The 21,953-nt window shown below is 40.1% G+C and overlaps 2 protein-coding genes across 13 annotated transcripts in view; one reads left to right on the plus strand and one right to left on the minus strand.

Moving 5' to 3' along the window:
• LOC108873064 (inositol polyphosphate-4-phosphatase type I A) overlaps window positions 1-12,030 on the minus strand; it is a 43,626-nt gene extending 31,596 nt beyond the window's left edge. For 11 of the 12 annotated variants that reach the window (XM_051066115.1, XM_051066114.1, XM_018661143.2 and 8 more), the window contains exons 1-2: window positions 11,884-12,030; window positions 3,883-3,968 (exon numbers count right to left, since the gene is read on the minus strand). The gene's annotated coding sequence lies outside the window, so the exon portion shown is untranslated. Of the gene's footprint in view, window positions 1-3,882; window positions 3,969-8,253; window positions 9,011-9,693; window positions 9,819-11,883 lie in introns of all 12 variants that reach the window. The other variant, XM_018661132.2, reaches the window with a different exon arrangement.
• Window positions 12,031-12,706: 676 nt separating this feature from the next.
• Window positions 12,707-20,230, plus strand: LOC108873067 (sodium/hydrogen exchanger 2). The gene is made up of 13 exons (XM_018661149.2): window positions 12,707-13,308; window positions 13,425-13,750; window positions 13,982-14,119; window positions 15,199-15,449; window positions 16,578-16,795; window positions 16,889-17,088; window positions 17,444-17,533; window positions 17,628-17,698; window positions 17,793-17,960; window positions 18,587-18,692; window positions 18,828-18,944; window positions 19,025-19,118; window positions 19,204-20,230. Exons 1-13 carry the CDS (start codon window positions 13,020-13,022, stop codon window positions 19,644-19,646), a joined length of 2,511 nt encoding a protein of 836 aa, XP_018516665.1. The 5' UTR covers window positions 12,707-13,019; the 3' UTR covers window positions 19,647-20,230.
• The last annotated feature ends 1,723 nt before the right edge of the window (window positions 20,231-21,953 follow it).

The raw sequence follows: 21,953 nt of genomic DNA on the forward strand, positions 1-21,953 counted from the left end.
ACTTGGGTGTCGGAATAAAAGGAATAATGTATTTAATAACTGCTCTTGGAAGGATATTACATCAAATGTTTGTATTACTGAGTCGTTTTCCGCACATTTATGTATAAAAAAGTGCAATTACATGTTTGAGAGTGTACTATAATATGTGTATACTATTACAGCAGCAGGTAAAAGGCCAGGAAAGAGTCACAACAGTTGATTTGTGAGCTGTGTGAAGAAAGCTACCTCGACTTTAGTGACAAAACACACACATATACACACGATCAAAGACCAAAGCTCCCACTCATCATGTTCCTGGTTCCTCCATGTTGACATATAAGCAGTGAGTTCCTGCTAAAACACAGTTCCTTTTGCCAAAACACAAAGACAGCAGAGACAGGTGCTTAGACTTTCCTGCAACCAACTATCCCAGTAAGGTAGCTAACAGTAGATATGGTAAATGTGCTCCTCATAAGAAAACCACCAGACTCAATGCATCTCTCTGCTCTTTGTTCCCAAACCAAGAAGGATATTTCCATTCTCTCGGCCAACAGGAGTCACATTTTCCACTCCCAAAGCCAAAAAACACCACGGTTTGAGCAGTTTGCTTAAGACATGTACTTCGCATTCCAACTTTCCTTATCAAAAACGGGTTCCTACTCATCATCCATTTCCAAGCCCTGTGCTTTTTATGGATATTAGCTTCCTGATATTATTTTAGGCGACTGGGGCGAGTTTTGTCTGCAGCATCCAGAAACATATTTTAAGCACAATAAAGACAGAGCTGTGGATTATGTACCACACCCTGCAAAAGAGCATATATTTTCCGGCTGAGCTGCAGAAATCACAGTAAAGCCACTACTTTTCTTCCTCAGTTTCACTTCCCTGTGCATCCCAAGAAAGACACATTCACTGGAAATCCCTCTGAGTGTGACCTGCAACAGATGAGAGACTTAACACCCCAAATCAATTAAGTAATTTGTTAGGTCTGGGAATTAACTGTCTTGCCAAAACAAGTACAAAAGATGCCAAAAATAAAAGAAGAGGAAGTCAAACTCTGGTCCAAATCCACGGCTGAACAGAAACTTCACTGAGCGTGAAAAGGTGCCATATAAGGCAGCTCCATATTTAGTCTGCGTGGTGTGTTAGAGTATGTCTGTGTAGGTTTGTGAGTCACATGAATTGGGGTACGCGCGCACACACACACACAAACGCTGTATAGGCCACGGTAAATCTGGGCCAGAGCTCCTGACACAACCCAAACCCAAACCCAAACTCCCCAAACCAGGATTGACAGTGGATTCTTTGGTTTATTAGCAGTAGAAACAGGCCTAAAGATCCATGAATAGTGGCAATTATGAGGAACTTTAAAGTGCATCTGACAAGTTTTATTATTAAAAAAAAGTCACACTTTTCATTTTATCTGAATCTGAAGGGCCTGAAGTACTTGCTTCCCTCAAATTGCTAATTAATCAGCATAAGAATAGCAGTTCCTTTTCTTCAGTCAGGCTGAACTTTCTATTTGACATCTATGTTGTCTATTACAAGTGCCTTGATTAAGTTTATGAGAAACTGTCTTCAAGCGAGCAAAAATGACAGCATAGAAACAATCTGTTTACATTTAGAGCTGCAATGATCAGTCCATTTATCAATTAGTAGATGAAAAGAAAATTAATCTGCACCTATCTTGATAATCAAGTGATAATTTTGGTCATTTTTTAGAATAAAAATGCCAAATATTTGCTGGTTTCAGCCTCTCAAATGTGAGTTCACGTTTTCTCATTTTCTACATTCAGCCAGCCCTCTAATCTAGTGCTACTCTCAATGTGAGGATCATGAGGTGGTTCAAAGTCAGGACTTGTTGTGTAATCCGGCCTCACGTGACTCTTTAAACCAGGTTTCTCTGTGTGTCCAGTCTTACTTTAAACATGACCACTGATCACTCCCCAGACTTAAAAACAATGATCACATCATTTATTTTTGCACAGGTCACGCATTTTGGAAGGAAGTGACAAATGATGTCCTGCAACAGATCTGAAAACGCTCATATGTGCTGGCAAAACAGTCCAATATCAAATATTATCCAATATTCAATTAGTCCTTTCAATCATTTTTTAAGCAATAATTGTGGAAAAATGCCAAATATTATCTGATTCCAGCCTCTAAGGTGAGTCATGAATCACTGTAAACTACATATAGTTTGATTTACAGTTGAACAAAGTTGTGATGGCGAAAGGCTAAACAATCAGTCGAATAATTAAAAAAGGTTGTAGTTAGTTGAAAACAATCTTTAAATTTAAGTCCATAAAGTCCATAAAGAGCTCAGACAAATCCACAGAACTGCATAACAGCTGCTGAACGGAAAACTGTTCCCAAGGTCAAGAATAAAACTTTTAATCTGAATTCAGACGAGTATTTTTTGAGAGGCCATGATGAATGACTTGTTTAGGTTGGAGGATTTGTTGGAGACTTTCAGACAAGATTTATTTTTGCAGCTCAAATCAAATCAGACGAGATTTAAGAACAGTACAAACAGAAACCTCTGCAAAACAAGATCCCTGACTAAAGGTCATTCAACGCAGTATAAAGATCTTACAGCAGGTTTTAAAGCAGTGGAAAAGGAGACTGAAACTGTCTTAGCTTCATCCTCAGGCAAGAAAAGACAGATTGTGGAGAAAGAGAGTCCAGCTGACCATAAATGGTGAAACCCCATTTTCAACCTTCCTCTTTGCCAAAAGGCCTTTCACACACTGACGACAAGGCATCACACCACACTTTTTTTTTTTTTTGTGCTGAAGCATGCGAGTGTGTGTCCAGTCACATCTGTTCTCAGATGGACGACGTATTCTTCTAAATTTGGTTCTTCCTCAACTCTTTTCACACATTATCCAACAGCAGAAGAACTCCAAAATTAAATAAACATTACACCCCAGAAATGTATTAATCAACTGAGGATGTAGCAGATGGTGACTGACAGCTAGTGGTACTATTATTAGCACATAGTTGAAACAGTACAGAACCTTATTAACACTTAATAATATAATAAAAACTGTTACGACAAATAAACAAACAAACACCACTGTTTTTGCAGCAGATACAAAGGAAACTCATCACTTATCAGAACTGCTAAAGGTTTTGTTTCAGGGCTGTGACTAACTAATCATTTGGATCAGTTGAGTAGTTGTTTGGTCTATTAAAAAAATCACATAACACTAAATAAAAACATCATGTTTTGCTAAACCAACAGCCAAAAACTTAAACCAAAAAGTTAAAAAGCAGCAAATCCTCACACCTGTTAGGTAAAAACCTGTTTAGATGTTGAGAACTGAATTTGTGGTCAATAAATGTTTCTGCTTTCATCTTTTTCAACCCCAGTAAAAAGTTTGAATGTTGCTTTAAAGTTACAGAGAGTCAGGGCCAAAGCAAATTACTTCAAATCCATGTACGAATTTCTAAAAATACATCTTTTAGGAATGTAAACCAACTCGTTTCTATTCTAAAATATAAGGTTTTCGTTGGCTCTAAGCGGGATTTAGTGGGTTAGATTAGAGTTAAAACAAACCTCTGGTCTGTGAAGAAGCAAGTTTCCATTACACAGTCTGGTCTTGATAAATCTGCACTGCATCATGATCTGACTGAGCTCCACCAGCGGTACAGGGTTAGTTTGGAATTTAAGTAGCGCTTTAAGGGATTATGGCTGAAATTCAGAAATCTTAATGCCTTAGGATAGTTTACAACTGTACGTTACTACAGCTCATAGCCTGGAATGCAACAGGAATACAGGGAGAAAGTCTCCATTAGTTTATGAAAAATCACAGAGGTTTCCACAGATTCACAGTATTTTATGGAGCCAAGGCCCTACTAATTATATATTCTGGTGGTGTTAGGAGTGTAGGTACTCACAGTCTACAGATGGGATGAAGGAGAAGAGGAAGTAAGCTGATCCAGGTTCAGTGATCCTCCAAACAGGGCAGCAGCAAGTTCATAACCTGAAAAGACATTAAAATGGCAGGTTTTATATTTTAAATTACAGCTCATGTGTGTTGTTGGTACAAAAAAGGTTGAGATTTGTCAGTTCTAGATTTTAGATTTCCACTAAAAGTCTCCTGTGGTTCATTATCAGCTTATACATGTTGGACTGGCCACATAATTTACATTTTTTAGGCTAAAATGGGATATGAGATATTATATTTCACATCCTGGACACTGTTTTTGTAAATTATATCAACATCATGAGTCATTTATTCAGTGAGCGACAATCACGGCCTGTTGCTCACTTTCTATCACAGCACCAAATTAAAAAGATAAAAAATAAAGAGGACACAACAGTCCTGTCAAACACAAATTTGCCCCCATGTTGCTCGGCTGAGCCAATAATAGACACACACGCTTTCCCTGTATTTGTGTGTGTGTGTGTGTGTGTGTGTGTGTGTGCGGACCCTCTAGGATCAGCATTAGAATAAAGCATGAATAATTTCTTTAGAGAGACAGAGCAGCTGTAGCCCTTTCACATGAAAATGAGCATCGCCCACACCCTAAAACACACACACACACACACACACACACACACACACACACACACACACACACAGAGCTATATTGAGTTTCTCCCCCTCACTTTCGGCCATGACAGTCTCGCCACACCACCAGTCATATCTCAATTTTTTCAAGTTAATTTCTTCAAAAAAAAATTGTCATTACCTCTGAAAAAACAACTAATCAATTATCCAGTTAGATTAATCAATAATGCCAATCAATAGATGTAGTTCTATATGTATAGACTAGAGAGTTCAGTTAAAATCATGCATTGTCTGTTATTAACCCCGGTAACCACAGGTGTCACCAAACAACCCCTGTACCAAAGTCCTACAACTTACATGGTGTAATGCTGCAGCATAAGTCGGATAAAATGATACTGCACAGCCTAATGCTAATAATATGTTCAAAAGGCGAGTACACACCTCATTCAGCGTGAGTGTGTGTCAGTATTTTGGCATCACTTCCTTCTGTTGTTTCAGGAAGTGTCTTAAAAGTCGGTCTGGCTGACAGTGGTAACTCTCAGCCAGCTTCTGTTTGCCAGCTGCACTTCAAATCTATCTGCTTCGTCAGAAAGAACGCTTTTAAACGTCTACAACAATGCCTTAATCTAAATCTAATCAATTTTAAACCTTAAATCCAGACTTAACTCTAAAAAAGCCACTTAAATATCCTCCCTCTTAAGGTCCAAAACTTAAACTGGTCTCCACAAAAGCAGGAGAACGAGGACAGAAACAAACACCACCCAGTTCCCCAATGAAGGGAAACTCTGCAGCTGCCTCACAAAAGTCTAAATCACTTTCCCTTTTGGTTGAACTAAGAAACACAACAGATAATTTACTTGGTTGCAGTCAAGATTCTCTAACTTCATCCCTGCAACATAATTAGATAACATTAAAAATGCTGTCAGAGGATTTCCTGCCATCAGTCACACCTGACACTAAAAATGAACACCGTAGCAAACGAGGAAGGCGCCACTGCAGATAGGTGGATTTCCACACCTTTAAACCACTGACTGCAGCTGTAAGAACTGGCGTAGCATAAAAAAAGGCTTATTTTGCGGTCAAATGTGACGCAGGAGACAAGAAAAAAAAGATGTTTGCAGAGAAACACTGAAAGCAGAAGTGAGGGGGCAGGGTCGAGTTACAAGTCTCTCTTTGACTCGCTCTGAGGAAAAACTGCAAGCATCAGTTCCCACAACATGAAGGAAGTAATCAATGGCGACTTGCTGATGAAGAACCACCTGTTCACCAAGATTTAAATAAACACAGGTCCCAAATGCTGCTGGACTCTCATGTTTCATTTTGGACATATGGAAACTAAATATCTCCTCAGTTCACTTCTGATCTCAACCTTGTTCTTTTTGTTTTTTCTGCAAAGATGCTCCTCCATTTCCTCTACTGACGAAAACTTCAAGTGAGCTCTGGTGGTGAAAAGTGAAGCAGACCAACCACAGCACTGAAACAATTACTCAGTTAATCCATTAGTCGACTGACAGGAAATTAATCTGCAACTGTTCTGATTATCAGTTCATTGTTTTGAGTCTTTTTTTCTTGCTCCATATTTGTCAGTTTCCTCAGTCTAAATGGCAACAAACTGAGTGACTTGCAGACTTTAAATTGTAGGCTTAACTATTATTAAAGCCAGTGTCTGGATTTGAACACTCAAGGAAGTGATCTTACAGAAAAAGGTGATCTGCACAGCAGCATACTTGTATCATTTGGTAACCAGGCAGGTTCCTGGTGGGAACATTAATAAATACAAAACTACAGCAAGGCATCATCACTCAATTTGAACTAATTCTTAAAACAAGTGAAAAGTGTAATTATTAAACTCTACTTTCACATGTTTTCTCTTTGTAAAAGATAATTTTACAGCTCCATGAGCAGCCAAAGTGAATTTTATTTGTTCATATTCAAGGGGCCACCAGACAGAGCTGCATCAACATGACCTCATCTGGTCTGAATCATCAGAAACAGGGAAGCAAAATAAAATAAAAAATAAAAACTGACACCGACCAGTGAGTCACCTCAATGAAATCACATAGTCTCATTAGAAAAGGCAGAAAGTGCAGGTCCAGCTGCTTAAAATAACTATTTAATACTGCAGGAATCTGTTGTTTTGCTTTATGGAGCAAGAGCAAAAATGTACTAGTGAAAGAACAATTACAAAATCTAAATTGTAAAAACCTCAAAAAAAAAAGAGACAATTTTGGGTTCTCTGAGAAATGTTATTTTCTCAGATAATACAGACAAAGGTGTCTTAAGTTTTTAAGAATGAAAGCAGAATGTAACAGGTCTGCTTCACATCTCTGTTCCTGGTTTGCATGAGAGGCCAGTGATTTGAGTTTCAGCCATCTGTGCCACAGTGATGCCGTTTGCCAGGACGGACATTTGTCTGCCTCATTTGTCTGAGGTGTCGAGTTTAACATCACAGAGCTGCTGGGCGCTCTCGCTTAAAAAGAGACATGCTAAAAACAACAACAGTGTGTCACAAGTAATTATGAGAGATGTTACTGCTGCTTCTCAGCATCTTTCTCAACATAATATGAGTTATCTGTCGTCTGGATGAGGCCTGTACATCCATCTCTGCCTTGGCAACCTGACCAGACGGTGTGACACAGCCTTTTTGAGCACTTACAGTCTGGCTTAATTTCCCCATCTTTGGTTTTTATTTTCATTTCACACTGTAAACACGCCTCTGGTCAAGAGAACAGCTCCCATAGGACCAGCAAAAAAGGGTTTACCCTATAAAGATCACCACCATGCCTGAAATAAAGACCATCTCTGCAAACACAACAAAAAGAGAAAGAGAAAGTAAATTGATCATATGATGAGATGCATCAGGATCTGGGTGTTTTCAAACACTTTTTGGGGCAGAAATAGATCATGATTAGAGCTGAAATAATCAGCCAATTAATCAACTGGTTGCTTGACAAACTTCTTTACTGATAAACATTTAAGTTAAAAATGCCCATTTCAATCCTCAAATTTTTGACACCTCCAGGTTCTAAAATGTGAAGACTTTGCTTATGTCGTATGCAGAGTAATAGTAAACTGAATATTTTGACAACAACACAAAGACATTAATGAAGTCACCTTGTGCCCTAGAATATCATGACAATAAATAAGAGTAATCAAGAATGAAAATACTCATTAGTTGCAGCCATAAAACTAATTATCTTTGGATTTCAATGATTAACTTCATCTGCAATCATTTTCAAAACTGATTAGATGTTTATATCATTATAAACTGAACTTATTTCAGTTATAGACTGTTGTTCTGACAAAAAGGCAGCTGGATCCTTTGGAAAACTTGGAAATATTGTTTGACTATTCTCTGATATTTCATAAACCAAATGTTTATGATAACAGAATCCTATTTTAAGCCACCACAGAAGAAGTCATTCACCTGCCTCTACACTGACACTGTAACCTGCTTAAACCGTGGTACAAATCCCTTTACCTAGAATCACCAAAGCAGTGACTGTGACAGAGAGAAAATCCTGTATCTTTCATGACTCAGTCAGCATCATTTTGGGATTATTTGCTGCATAAGTCCAACAACTACCACCACAACTGGTTAAAAGAGGAGCGATTAGCATACAGCATGATGGTGCATTTTCTCCCAAATGCCCAAACACAGATCAGATGTGGCTGTCACAGCATAAAACCAGCGTCACAGTCCTAATGTGTGTGTCAGGGTGAGGATGGCGGCAGCCTGAGTTTACACACATACCCGAGGACGTCCACTCTGCTCTGCTCTGTCTGCTGCCGATGGATGTAAACAAACTCACGCTGCAGACGCCGTCACAAGGCAGAGAGAGACCGCAGCCAGCCCTCGGCCTCTACTCTTCCTTCTGCTTTCCATCTCTCTCTCTCTCTCTCTCCCTCTTCCTCACCCCTTACTCTCTCTCTCGCTGCTTCCCAAACAATCGAGCCAGTTAACTCTTTCTCTGCCTGGTCTGCAGCAAAAACAGGGATCTTTCTGTTATACAAAATCACCATAAAGTCTCAGAAACAGTTTCAATGAATAACATTTATGAATTGACGATTTACTGCAGGATACATAACATAGGTCTAGTCATTTTTAAACATTCAAATGCAGAAAAGTTACATAATCCTTTAACCAAAACGACTTCATATATATCAGCTTTAAATCTGCACTGAAGTATCATGAATCACACTTTTTTTGCAGTGACTATAATGTTTGTTATGCAGCAGATATTTTTTACAGCGTGGAGTTGGCCTGTACACAGAAACCCCTGGGGAGACAAATCACGTTTTTTGCCATGCTCCATGTGGTGGTCCCATCTTTGGCAGCACAATCACACACAAACACACACACACACATGCAGGTTTCACTCATCTTTTTGATGCTTCTCCATTTTCCCCCTGAGCTCATCAATAATTAAACGGACAGTTGCAGTGAGAGCTCCCAGCATATATTCTGTCTCAGGACCTCGGCTGAATACACTTGGACTGGATGTGTGTATCTGTGCATGAAAAGGCAACAAACACACACACATAACATCCCTCTGAGTGTGTGTGTTAACATATGGGCTCACAAATTAAACGTCTAAAAATGTTTAACAACTCAGAAAGGCTCTTCTGTTCATAATTAAAGCATAAAGTTGCTGAGTTGAGTGCAAAAAGTGACAAAATTATTTTAAAAAAACAAACTATTAAACATAATTTCTGACTCTTACTCTTGATTTAAGTGTTGCATCTTTATTTCTTCCTCTAGACTGACTTTTTTAAACAAATAATTGATTTAAAAAAACATTTGTTTCAACACATACCTATATTTTTTGTGTATTTTTGAGATTTTATCACTAAGTTTTCTCTTATCATTTAATATATTAATTTATGATCATACTAGTATCCATTGAAAATTATTCTTCAACGATTTTAAGGATGGTTTATCATCATTTCTTGACAAAAAAATGGCAAAAATTGACAAGTTTGATCCTCTTAGACATTAATATTTTCAGGTTTTCTTCCTCCTCTATGACAGTAAAGTAAATATCTGACTGGTGATTGGACAAATTCAGTTGTCTGGAGATGTCATCCTGGGCTTTGGGACTTTGTAATGGGCAAGTAAAATCAAATTATTACAAGATTAAGTAATAACATTATTGATTATTGTATAATTATTCACTTTATTATAATTAATTACATGTGTTTTTAGCTCCCAATCTGTTTGGACCTGATGAGACTGATGGGTCCATTTTGGTAAGGAGGATGATGCAGCTCATTAAACCTCCACATTATGTAAGCTGCTGTGTGCTTCTCCTCCTCCATCTATAAAAAAAAAAACAGACGGGCAATAAGATGCAGTGAGTGGCGAACATCTGTCATCAACGCCGCACACACGTGCTCGCCGTGTTATGTGTCACTCAACAAGAGGGCGAGGAATGGCAGAAACAGAGGAGGAAGCAGATGAGGATGAATCAACAGGTTTCTGCTCGACCCTCAGGAGCTGAGTGGGAGAGTTTGATGAGTCACACACACACACACACAGGAAAACACTGAACATGTGATCAAATCAAATCATAATCCATCAATACAGCTCTGACTCCTGTTTTAATAAATTCAACAACTACATTTAGTTCTGAAACCCGTTCAATCAATCCAAACAACAAACAAAGGTCACTACAGATTAATCAATTAGCCAATTAATCAATTTAACAGCCAACAGAAAATTAATCAGCAACTATTCTGATGATGGATTTGACATCTTCCAAGCAAAAATAGCCAAATTCCAAGAGGAATCACAGCAGGCATTTTTCTCTGTTTTCTGACATTTTATAGACAAACCAATAAATGACTGCATCCCTAAAAGTCACCGTAATTGAAGTATTTTAGATCCTTCATGTAAGTAAAATTACCACACAATAACACAAACAAACTGACAGATCAAACCAGAAAAATATATGTGACATATTTCTACCAGACTCCACTGACAAAAACAGTAATTTTACAGAGCAGAACACAGGAGCTGCTGAAGTACAACTGTCTTGATCTTTTAGTTTGATAGTGTTATTATGTGACTTTCAGTGGTGGAGGAAGTATTCAGATCATTTACATAAGTACAACACAATAGCATAAACAAATAAATCGAGGTAGTGATATTCCAGCAGCTTCTGTTTTCTGCTTGGTAAAATTACCATTTTTGTCTGGCAGAGATAGATAGCGATGTTTCTGGTAAAAGAAAAACAATCTTACACTGCAATAAAAAGGTCTAATCAATCAAAACAATCTGAGCCTGTCAGTGGCAAAAACAAACACTTGAGTGGACATACTTTGAAGGATTTTTGCCCCTATCAATCAAGGTATGAGAAAATAAGGCCCAGGTTCAAAAGCTGGAGTTAATCAGAAATCTTATCAGAATATGAATTATAGTTTACCCACAAGTTGTCCTGACCTGATAACTTACAAACATTGAAGCCATAAAAGAAGTGGAAAACATAATAAAGTTGACAACACTCCCATTTTCAGGCCTCATTTTCAAGCAGGTCACTCTCCTCCTCATGAGGAGCATCACCAGCTCTTTGAAAAACCAGTGTACAGCTGACCTTGACTTCTCCTGCACAGCGAAACTCAAAACCAGCAGAAGGGACTGCAGTGAAGTGTGTGGACAACATGCAAACTCACACACAGACTCAGCACCATGTGTACATCCACATTACACAGTCAGCATCCAGGCATGCTGTACACACACACGTACACTCAGCAAAAATCACAACACTCACACCTTACACTGCAAAATGACCACAATGCACAGTGTCGTTGTCTAATAGGATGAGTTGTGGGTGCCACATGATTTTCATGCCATAAAACAAACATGCTCAGCCATGACATGTCAATAAATAACATCTGTTTGCATTCACACTGTCTTGGAGGCTTGCAGGAAAATGCACCGTTTCCTGAATAAGTTACGTAATACTAGCGGCAGCAGTGTTTCTCAGGCTGTGACCCCGGCTGCCACACTCAAGCAACCACTTACACATTATAAGATGCGTGATTATTCAAAGTATAAGGCACTTTACCCCAATTATAACCAATATTGTGCCCGTTTAAGTCCGTTTTCTGCCCTTGTTGCTGACCCCCCACGTCCTGTCATGCCTCGGCGTTAGTCTCATGCACTCCAGCGCCTTCTTCCCTCTTCTGTTTTCAAGTTATGTGACAAAAAAACGAGTCAACTCTGTCTTTCGTGCTGAAATACTCGACTAGCTTCCGTCCCCGAACTTATCGCTAACACTATAAACAGTGACAAAGCCGCAGCCGTTAGCTCTCTTTAGCCGATAAAACCGTCATTACGCTGCGTCATTTGAATTAAAATTCACAGTAAATAACAATTACTTACCAATTCAGCTGCGTGTTGTGATTAGATATCCGTTTATTTGATAGAAAAACAACTGTTGTTGAGGAGTGTCCTCAAACTGCCGCACTGTTTCAGAGTGGGGCTCTTTCTGCCCGTAGCCGCATCAGCGACAGCCGCTAGCCACGCCCCCTCCCCCGTGGCACGCCAGTTGCGTCATCACGTAGGCCTTACGCCCCGTGTAGATTTAATTTTTCAAAACACTGAAAAATGACAATAAAATTACATAATAAGAGAAATAAAAACAACTAACCCACCCACTTTTCCCCGTAAATATAAGAAAAAAAAACTATAGTACTGTACTTAAATATAATACTACCTCCACAGCTGCTACTACAAACGGACTTGGTGTGATGATAGCTGAATAAAAATAGAAATTCATCAAAATTAATTATTACATCTATTTAGAGTAAGAATGATAATAGAATTGATAATGATAACGCGTAAACTTGGGGTTTCTCCCTAAACTTGGCCATCCCTCATGATAAGCCAGTGGTCTCATGTAGATTTATTATCCTCTGCCGCCATCGTGTGGAATTTATTTGGTAGTGCACCTTTAACTCAGACGTTCAAACCTGCAGCTCCAGCTCTGTATACTTTACCTGAGTCACACTGCCATGAGCCTGAGTCTGTTTTTTATGCTCAATTTAAAGATGACTTATACTGAACCAGAGCAGCAGGTGGATTTAACCAACATGGCAGCAACACTGTCAAACTGTTTATCTTCATGTCATTTAGGACAGGTAGTCCTCAGGGGCTCCACCCACTAGGCAAGGCTCACAGTGACAAGCAGGTTCAGCGACACTTGAAACCAGAATTGTGTTGCACCTCAGACTGACGCCTGTTTCGAGAGAGATTTTTGTTTCTTTAATTTTATCAGACAAAAACTTAATTATGACATTTTTGTTTCAATTGAAACTTTGACATTTAACTGATCTGGACATGAACTGGAGATTTATGTGGCTAAATATTGGACTTGATTTTTAAATTATGGAGTATTTTATTTGCTACAGCTGACTGAAGCTGCACTTTAGACATTTTTTTCAATGTTTTGGGGCTCATATTTTGAGTGTTTCATAACTCAGATTGGAAATACTTGAGATCTGTGTTGAACAGTGGAAATGGGGACCTTGATTTTATCCCAGTTCAGGACTCAGAGAGGAGTTGGTTGGATGCTTCTGCTCCTCTTGCTCTGCTGTTTTGGAGGGAAATGTGAGCTCCAAGAATCAAAACCTTCAACGACGACCGACTTCCCCACTATCAAACCTTTCCACGATGAAATCAATGAACCTCAGGCCTTCCCTGAGCAGGAGAGGGCCCACCTGCCTGTGTTTACTATGAACTACCCTCGGATTCAGGTCCCCTTTGAGTTCACTCTGTGGGTTCTGCTGGCCTCCTTTGCCAAAATTGGTATGTTTCAGTTTGAGTTGGGTGTTTAGGTTGACATTGATTTGGGTGACAGCAGCCTTAATTTTGAGGTTGGGGGTCAGAACATGAGTCCAGTCCTTTCATTGTCTTCTCTCCAGGTTTCCACATTTACCACAAAATCACCATCTGGATCCCAGAGTCCTGCCTCCTGATCAGCATCGGCCTCATCGTCGGCGGCATCATGTACTCGGTCAAAGAGGAGCCCCCGGCCGTGTTCGACACCACCATCTTCTTCCTCTACATGCTCCCACCGATCGTCCTGGACAATGGCTACTTCATGCCCACCAGGCCATTCTTTGAAAACATCGGCACGGTGCTGTGGTACGCCGTGGTGGGGACTCTGTGGAACAGCATCGGCATCGGGCTCTCTTTGTTCGCCATCTGCCAGTTTGAGGTGTTTGGGATTCAAGATATCAACCTGCAGGTGAGTTAAAGCCACAGGAAGGACAGGGTGATATCAGGCCAATCATAAAACTGCGACAGAGCAGGAGAGCGGCTTCTCCTGATTAAAAGGTCAAAGGTGATATCTATGTGTACGTCTCTTAGCCATACATGTTGCAGAATGTGTTGCAGTTTTTTAAATAACGGAGAAGTATTGCCCAAACCATACAGAATTGATGAACTTTATTTGTTTTATTCTCACTTCCCTTCACAGGAGAACTTGCTGTTTGCCTCCATCATCTCGGCCGTGGACCCAGTGGCTGCTCTGAATGTGTTTGAGGACATTGGAGTTAATGAGCAGATATATATAGTCATATTTGGAGAGGGACTCTTCAACGATGCTGTCACTGTGGTGAGTACATGGGGATGTGTGTTTTCTATTTTGCTTGTGTGTTAGCCTTGCCAAACAAGGCTTTTTGCCAGGAGAGTTGATTCACTGGGCTGCAATGAGAATCCTTTTCTTTGTTGCCTATATTTGTTTGTTAGCTTGGAAAATTAGAACCATTAAAAATATGCAGAATTAGCTGTTAGCAGCTCCTCTTTGCAATGTAATCATGGATGTTTCGGCAGCTATCACTGAATTTCTCTGATACTGAAGAAAACTGAAAAACAAGATAATTCTAAGGGAAGTTCTGCTGTTACAGGGTGTGTTTTTTTTTCTATGATTTTTAAGTGGGTGTATGGATTTTTATCTGAGATGGACATCAAAGATAATGATGTCCTCTGGAAGTGTAAGTCACACAGAATCCAGAAATATGTGTGTGTCATGTCTGTGTTCAGATTTGACTGAATAAATTCTGACACACTCCTGCTGGCTTTAAAAACCTCTAAATCAGCTTTTTTTTTTTGGTGGGAAAAATGGGAATAGATTTTTTTGTTCACAGAAGCAAGAGACTCTTTGAACTTTCACGACTCCTAATGCCCAGAATGCAACATTTCATCAGTAAATTACTTAATTTCTCACCACAATTCCAGCAAAAAGCAGCTGGAGTTCTGTGCTTTCATGCCTGGAGGGGATGATATAGACTGGATCTGTGTGTGCAGTTTTCCCCAGGGTCTAGTCTAGCCAGTTCCCTATTGTTAAATGGGAATGTCAGCCATAACTTTGGCTTGGAGTTTCACTTGAAAGGCGAGTTTCACTCAACACTTGGCACTGATTTTCTTCAGTTGCATCCTGTGTCAGAAGGACATGTCAGGATGTGTGCAGGAAACATGTCAGTTTTTCCAGTTGAGTGACCTGAGTCAGATTGGTGCATGATCGTGACCCAAAAACAAGTTTAACAATTTTAAGGAGTTGAACTGGAGGAGACTCTTGAGTCTCTGTGTGTTATTAATGTAAAAAAATGCAGTAAGAATACTCAAATCAAAGCTCTACATCCAATCTTGTTTAGCATGTAGTTTATCTGATCCTCTGCCTCTCCCTCTCCTCAGGTACTTTACAGCATGTTTGCCTTCTTGGCAGACATGCCCCAGGTTGATTCTGGCGACGTGTTTCTCGGAGTGGCCAGGTTCTTCGTGGTGGGGGTTGGCGGTATCCTCTTCGGCTTCCTGTTTGGGTTTGTGGCTGCGTTCACCACGCGTTTCACCCACAACGTCCGACAGATTGAGCCCCTCTTCGTCTTCATGTACAGCTACCTGGCGTACCTGGTGGCCGAGCTGTTTGCCATCTCCAGCGTCCTGGCGTAAGTGTGGGCCAATCAGAGATCAGTCTGAGTGAGAAAATACTGAGTGGCCTGCATCCACTAATTATTAAGTCCAAAAAGCATTCAGTTAGAGAAATGCTGCAGGGTCATGAGCAGAGTGCTGCTGTTTTCAAATCTGGAACTTTACGTGACTGATTAAAAAGTTTCCAGAAGTCACAGTCATGAGAACAGTGGGTCAGATTCCTTAAATACCAAGGAAATGTGCTTTTTTGCTTCCTTTCTTCTCTCCTCTCTGTAGGTTAGGAGATAGGAAACTAGATAATCCTGCCCCATTTGCTTTAAAAAAATTAACTACAGTTTAGCTAAACAAACGAGAGGCATGTTTCTTCTGCTTTTTTATAGCTACATTATATAACGTTGCCCACAGTTGCACTGAGATGAGTGAGTGAATCTTTACCCTCCAGATTAAGTATCACATAACATGTCTGTCCTAAGCCTGATGTTTGTGCAACTTGTACAAACTTGCTCCTCCAGTGTAATTTTCCACCCTCTGTTCAAAATGGCATGTGTGGCATCATGTGACATCAGTGTTATTCACCTGCAGGAAGGTGTAACAAGGTGTTGGTGAAACAGGGAAATGATTTGTTCTTTGGCTTAAAAGCATGTGTCCAAAACTAAAAGAGTAGAGAAGAAATGCAAACAGTCCAGGTGAGACAACAACAATGAGTAAGGAGAATGCATGAATTCATACTCAAATGATGAGATCACCCAACAAATCTTTACGTGAGCTAAGAAAAAAAAACCCTGATTTCAGTTTGATCACAATGCATTTTCCATCTAATAATGTTTTTAAATAATTTTTTGAGTGTAAGAAGTCTCAGGTTATAGATAAATATTTTTAAAAACTCTAAGTTGCTAAATATGGAGGAAAATAGTTCTAACCTTTACTGGGAAGTAATCAGAATCTACAGATACTTTTCAGCCACAGGAGGGGGCTAAAGCATTGGTTTACTTTACTCTGTGTCAAATTCATTCATAATACCAGCTACATACATTTATTTTATATAATCCAGTGTTTTTTGGCTTTATCTGCAGGGATATAAAGAGACTTCTCCACTGCAAAAGCTCAGTCACACACTTGTGTTTTTTTTTTTTTCCTCCCTGCAGGATTATAACATGTGCCATAACTATGAAGTACTATGTGGAGGAGAATGTATCTCAGAGATCCTGCACCACCATTCGCCATGTTGTAAAGATGCTGGCCACCATCTCTGAGACCCTCATCTTCTTCTTCCTGGGCGTCGTTACGATAACGACTGACCATGAGTGGAACTGGGCCTACATCACGTTTACGCTGCTCTTTGCCTTCATCTGGAGAGGACTCGGTGAGAGCCTCATTTTACCCCCTCCTGTTTAAGGCCTCAACACTTTAATCAATCAACAGGTTTATCAGTCTAAAGTCATTTTCTGTCCTGCAGGCATCCTGGTGTTGACCCAGATCATCAACCCGTTCCGTACCATCCAGTTCACCTTCAAGGACCAGTTCGGACTCTCCTACGGAGGCCTGCGAGGGGCCATCTGCTTCGCCCTGGCCTTCACCTTGCCCAATACGATCAACAGAAGGAACCTGTTTGTCACGGCCTCAATCGCCGTCATTATATTCACTGTTTTCATACAGGTGGGCCAGTCGAATATTCACCTTGTGCTTCATATTATTGCTGTTTTAAAAGGCTTCCTACACATTTGGAAAAGGAGGGATGAGGAGAGAGGTGAGGGAAGGGGGATTCAGGTGGTTGCAATCTGCAGCCTCACCACTGGATGACACTAAATCCTTCACACTGGTCCTTCAACTGACAGCAATAAACCCCAGTTTACTTGTTAAGAGGTCTAGAAAAACAAATATGCACTACAGTAGGAAACATTACAACCCAAAAACACAACATACAGAAGATTTTCTACTGACTGAAGCCTCTACCCTTCTTGGATGTCATACCTACAACAAATTACAAATAATAAAATGTTTTTCTTTCCAGGGCATCAGCATCCGTCCCATACTAGAGTATTTAAACATCAGGAGGACCAACAAAGACCTGAACACCATCAATGTAGAGGTTCACACCAGGGTGAGTATCAGCTGTTACTGTCACAGATTTAGTTTTCTCTTCTTCATTGATTTTAGGTCTTATTTTATGTCTGACTTGACTGTGTTTTATCCAGATGATGGAGCATGTTGTTTCCGGTATTGAGGACCTGTGTGGACATTGGAGTCACTACTACTGGAAAGACAAGTAGGAGCTATTGGATTATGTATTTTAATGTGTATTTTCATTAATTTAGATCAAGATAGAGACGTAATCTTTTATCCGTTTGTCTGTGTGTCAGGTTTAAGAAGTTCAACGATCGTATTTTGAGGCGGATCCTGCTTCGAGACAACAGAGCCGAGTCCAGTATCGTGTCTCTGTATAAGAAACTGGAACTGCAGAATGCCATTGAGTTACTGGACACGCCTATGGGAGACCTGAGTGCAGCACCATCTATTGTTTCTCTGCAGTGAGTTAAACAGACTGATCAGTTTTAGCCTTATTTCATAGTTAATGGATCCTACTAGTACTTCCATGTTTCTCAGCTCCTGCGGGACATTTAAAGCACTTTTCGCTGCTCTCTAGTGGCCACAGGGGCTGATTAGTTTACTTATCCTCTGTGGTACAGAACTTGTCAACAAACGTATATTTTGTGTTAATTATTGCTTATTGTGGCTATATTGTGACCTTATATAAAAACAGGCCAGGGTGCCCCACTAAAACAACTTTAACTACAACAAAATTACCAACAACTTCCAATAAATTCAGCTTTTCTTCCATTTTAGTTTTAAGTGTTGTTAAGTCAGACACTCTGCAACCTAATAGCTTCACAACCTGGCGACCCAAAAGTTTTAGTAATTTTAGCATTAAATCAGCATAGGTTTTGCTAAACAAGCAAAGTCTTTAAGTAAGACAACAGAAACTGGATCTGCTCCCTAACAGTCAGGATGAGTGCATCAGCTAAAAAAAACCTTTACACCAAATCTAATTAGGCTCCAGCTGATGATGCTGGTTTCCATCGGATGGAAACTCATCTTAATGTTATGTTTCATTAGTGTGTCCTGTTCACTGCTCATTGCTCTCACCTCCAATCAGTGATGAGAAGATGGAGGCGTCTCGACCGAAGAAGAAGTTCCTGGCTGCTGACGTGAGGAAAATGCACGACATCCTGTCAAAGAACATGTACAAGATCCGACAGAGGGTACAGTCAACATGGAGGGAAACCTCGATTTTTATCTTAAAGGAGCAAAAATGAAGTCTGATGTTGAACATTCATATCAGCTCTTTGTAATAAAAACTGTTCAACCCTTACCAAGTCTCTCTCCATGTGCTCCAGACTATGGCGTACACCAACAAGTACACTCTGCCTGACGAGGGCCAAACCAGGGAGATTCTGATCCGCCGCCATGCCAGCGTCAGGCGCAGCATTCGTCCTGGAAGTTTCCGTGATATGGTGGGTTTTTGTTTTCATTAAAAATACATCACCACCTTCCTTCCCCACCTGCCTGACCTTTATTCTACCTCCTCTTCCAGTCTGCACAAAACATCCCCAGGTCTCAGAAGTACTACTCCCTCCAACCTGGTGGAAATCTGGAGTCGGCCTTTGCCCTCAGAAGACGAAGTCACGGTGAGTTTATAGAAATTCTCTGTTGATAACTAAACCAAACTTTGTTTTAATTTAGCACTAAGTTCAAATCCTGGTGTTACATTAGGTGGTGGTGAGGTGGACCGTCTTCGGTCCTCTGGTGTGTTGCCTCGCTCCTCATCCCACTCTCTAGTTCCCATGAGGAGGTTGAACACCATCAAGGAGGCTGGAAGTGCAGGGGGGCAGCCGGCCACTTCTGCCCGCCCACGCTCCCCCCCTCCTGGAGTAGACATTTTGGACGAAATGGGCCCTGCAGGTTCCCGCTTCAGACCCAGGAAAGCACCACTTCCTGCACCCAGGAGACACAGTTCAAATTGGGCAGAAGACGACGAAGACCCTGATGATGCTGAATATCCAAGCAGAGGGGTAGAACCGGTGCACCCTCCCCAGCTACCACCACCTCGTGGCTGGGCACCGGAGAACCAGGATCCTAGAGAAGTTGGGGCAGGAAATCCCCTTCTCAGACACTCATCACAGGGTTCTCGAGGCTCGGGGAGATCTGGATCATGAGCAGAGAGAAGGACTGATGAGTGGATGAGGTTTTACTGTAAACCTTTCTCTAAGAGGCAGAGCTACTCTGGAGGTCGAATTGGTCTTTTTGGTTGAGGCTTGCCTCAAAGAATCTTGATATTACCTGCCTGTTTTGATAAGTGTGTTGGGTTTTTTTTAAAATGCTCTTTTCTAGATAAAATTTTCCTTTGCCCATTGCGGTTTAATTCAACCACATCCTGTCCTTTATTCAGGTGAGTTGCAGGACAGCAGATTAAGCGAGGGAAAAAGTGTCCACACACTGGATTATAGCTCCCAAAAACTTTTTTAAATTGGGTTATAATCTAGTTTGTGGACACTACTTTTTCCTTAACCAATTGCCTTAATTCTGCCTCCAGTGATTGTAGAATATTTATGTTTGTGTGCATTTCAGTGGTGCACACAAACATAAACAAGTCAGGAAGGTTAATAGCTTAATTTAACTTTGTAATATTTAAAATAAGCACACATTAGATTGTTTACTAGTAGTTAGTTTATCATTGGTGTGATTTAATGACTAAATGATGCTAAATGTTTACTGTCTGTAAATAAATGCAACAAACATAGACTCTTTTCTTTATCCTAATGTTGCCTTCCCACACACTAGTTCAACATTAGCTCCACATGATCCCCACTGTCTTCTGGTAAAAATAGCACAATTTCCTGTGCTCTGAAGCCAATAACACAAAGGGATTAATGAGTGATTAACTGAGCTGTCAGTCAAGCCCACACAACAGGAGACAGGCCTCATGGTCACTTCCTTACTGTATATGGGAGCATGTTTGATTTGTTAGAGACATATCTAAAGAATTTGGACCACATTTTCCAATTCTGCTTTAAAAACTGTATTATTAGGGTTTTTATTTGTTATTTATATTTCACCACCACTTCCCCTATCCAATGAAACAGATGGCAGCAACATTGCCTCTACAGTGTTGGCTAAAATTAGCAGCAAGTTAAGCTTGGAGCCAATAACTCTGTGAAGTAACTCAAATAAGTTTGAGTAAATATGGTAAATATGTTAAGAGTAAAATCAGAATGGCAACTGTTCAGACATTTTTCAGCTCCTGTAATGAGGCAGTGAATTCTGTCAGGCTTTAGATTTGTCCACATGTTTAATGTGGCTGAAATAAGAGCGATACTTAAGTCATAAAGAGTTTAGACGATACGTACAAGGAGCTATCGCAAAGTGGTGTTTAAAGATGGGGCTAGCCGGTTAGCATGCTAACTTCAGAAGAGGACGTTACTTTCCACCACTCATAACATTTTTTTCTAACCTGGTGAGTAAACAGCTGCTAATGTTGGCTATGCAAAATTAACAAAAACTTCCATATAGTACGTTTAAACCAAAAAATACAAGAGCAAAAGTGTAAGGAATGGGTTTAATAGTGCGTTTAGCTGCTTAGCTGCAACCGTTAGCATACTCAGCTAGCTAGCATACTACCTACAGTAGTAACTAAGCTTTACTAACAAAACTCAAGAAGCATCAGTCATTACCAGCACTAACTGATCCCAGCTGACACTGAGGGAAGGCTACATCCTGGACAGACAAACAGAGACAGGCAACATCTTTTTAAAATAACAAAATCATCATATTTTTCCTTTTTTATCCGCATGTTACACGACAGACCGTCATCTTATTGTGCTGTCTAATTCTGATTTGTTTAACCGCCAGACTTACATTAAACGGCTTGAGATGGCAATTTCCTCCAGGATATAGATCCATTTATATAACCTGCTGCATATGGACATGGAGTAATATTACACTAGTGTGTTTGACCATTTAACCAATGCATCTGAGGACCCGCAGGTACTATTAAACTCAGGAGAGAGGAGATAGAGCACTAAACAATCTCTCCCGTTTGCTTTAATGCCCTCTTTTATTAGTCCATCTGACTCTCTGATGGCACTGCACACCCAGTATCGTCTTTCAAAGTTTACATCTTTATATCTGCCAGGCCCAGAGAGCAGGAGCTATAAAATATCTGTTTTTCTGTACACTGCTTTGTAATAATCTTGTTTCTTTAAAGGTGCTCCAAAGAAACTTGACTCCACTTGAAATTCAAAATAAAAAAGATGGGAAGAACAAGCACAGTGAGGTGTTCGAGAATCCCACTAAAATTGCATTTTGGATACAACTTGCTGCCTAACTTCTCTGCTGAGGCACAGGAAATGCATAAAATTAAATTCCACATGATCGCAGGAGCAGAGGGCTGCAAATGTTCAAATATAAGTTGATGATTTTGTTTAAAAGTGCAAAACAAAAATTCACCTTTTCCAGTAATTTTT

The sequence above is a fragment of the Lates calcarifer genome, linkage group LG7_2, assembly GCF_001640805.2.
Source record: "Lates calcarifer isolate ASB-BC8 linkage group LG7_2, TLL_Latcal_v3, whole genome shotgun sequence".
NCBI lineage: Eukaryota > Metazoa > Chordata > Actinopteri > Centropomidae > Lates > Lates calcarifer.

Excerpts from the sequence above, each read along its gene's own strand:
- LOC108873067 (XM_018661149.2), top strand. The coding sequence starts at position 13,020 with ATGGGGACCTTGATTTTATCCCAGTTCAGGACTCAGAGAGGAGTTGGT. Across the intron at positions 17,089-17,443 it reads TATTCACTGTTTTCATACAG|GGCATCAGCATCCGTCCCAT; the intron begins GTGGGCCAGTCG and ends TTTTCTTTCCAG. Across the intron at positions 17,961-18,586 it reads CCATCTATTGTTTCTCTGCA|TGATGAGAAGATGGAGGCGT; the intron begins GTGAGTTAAACA and ends ACCTCCAATCAG.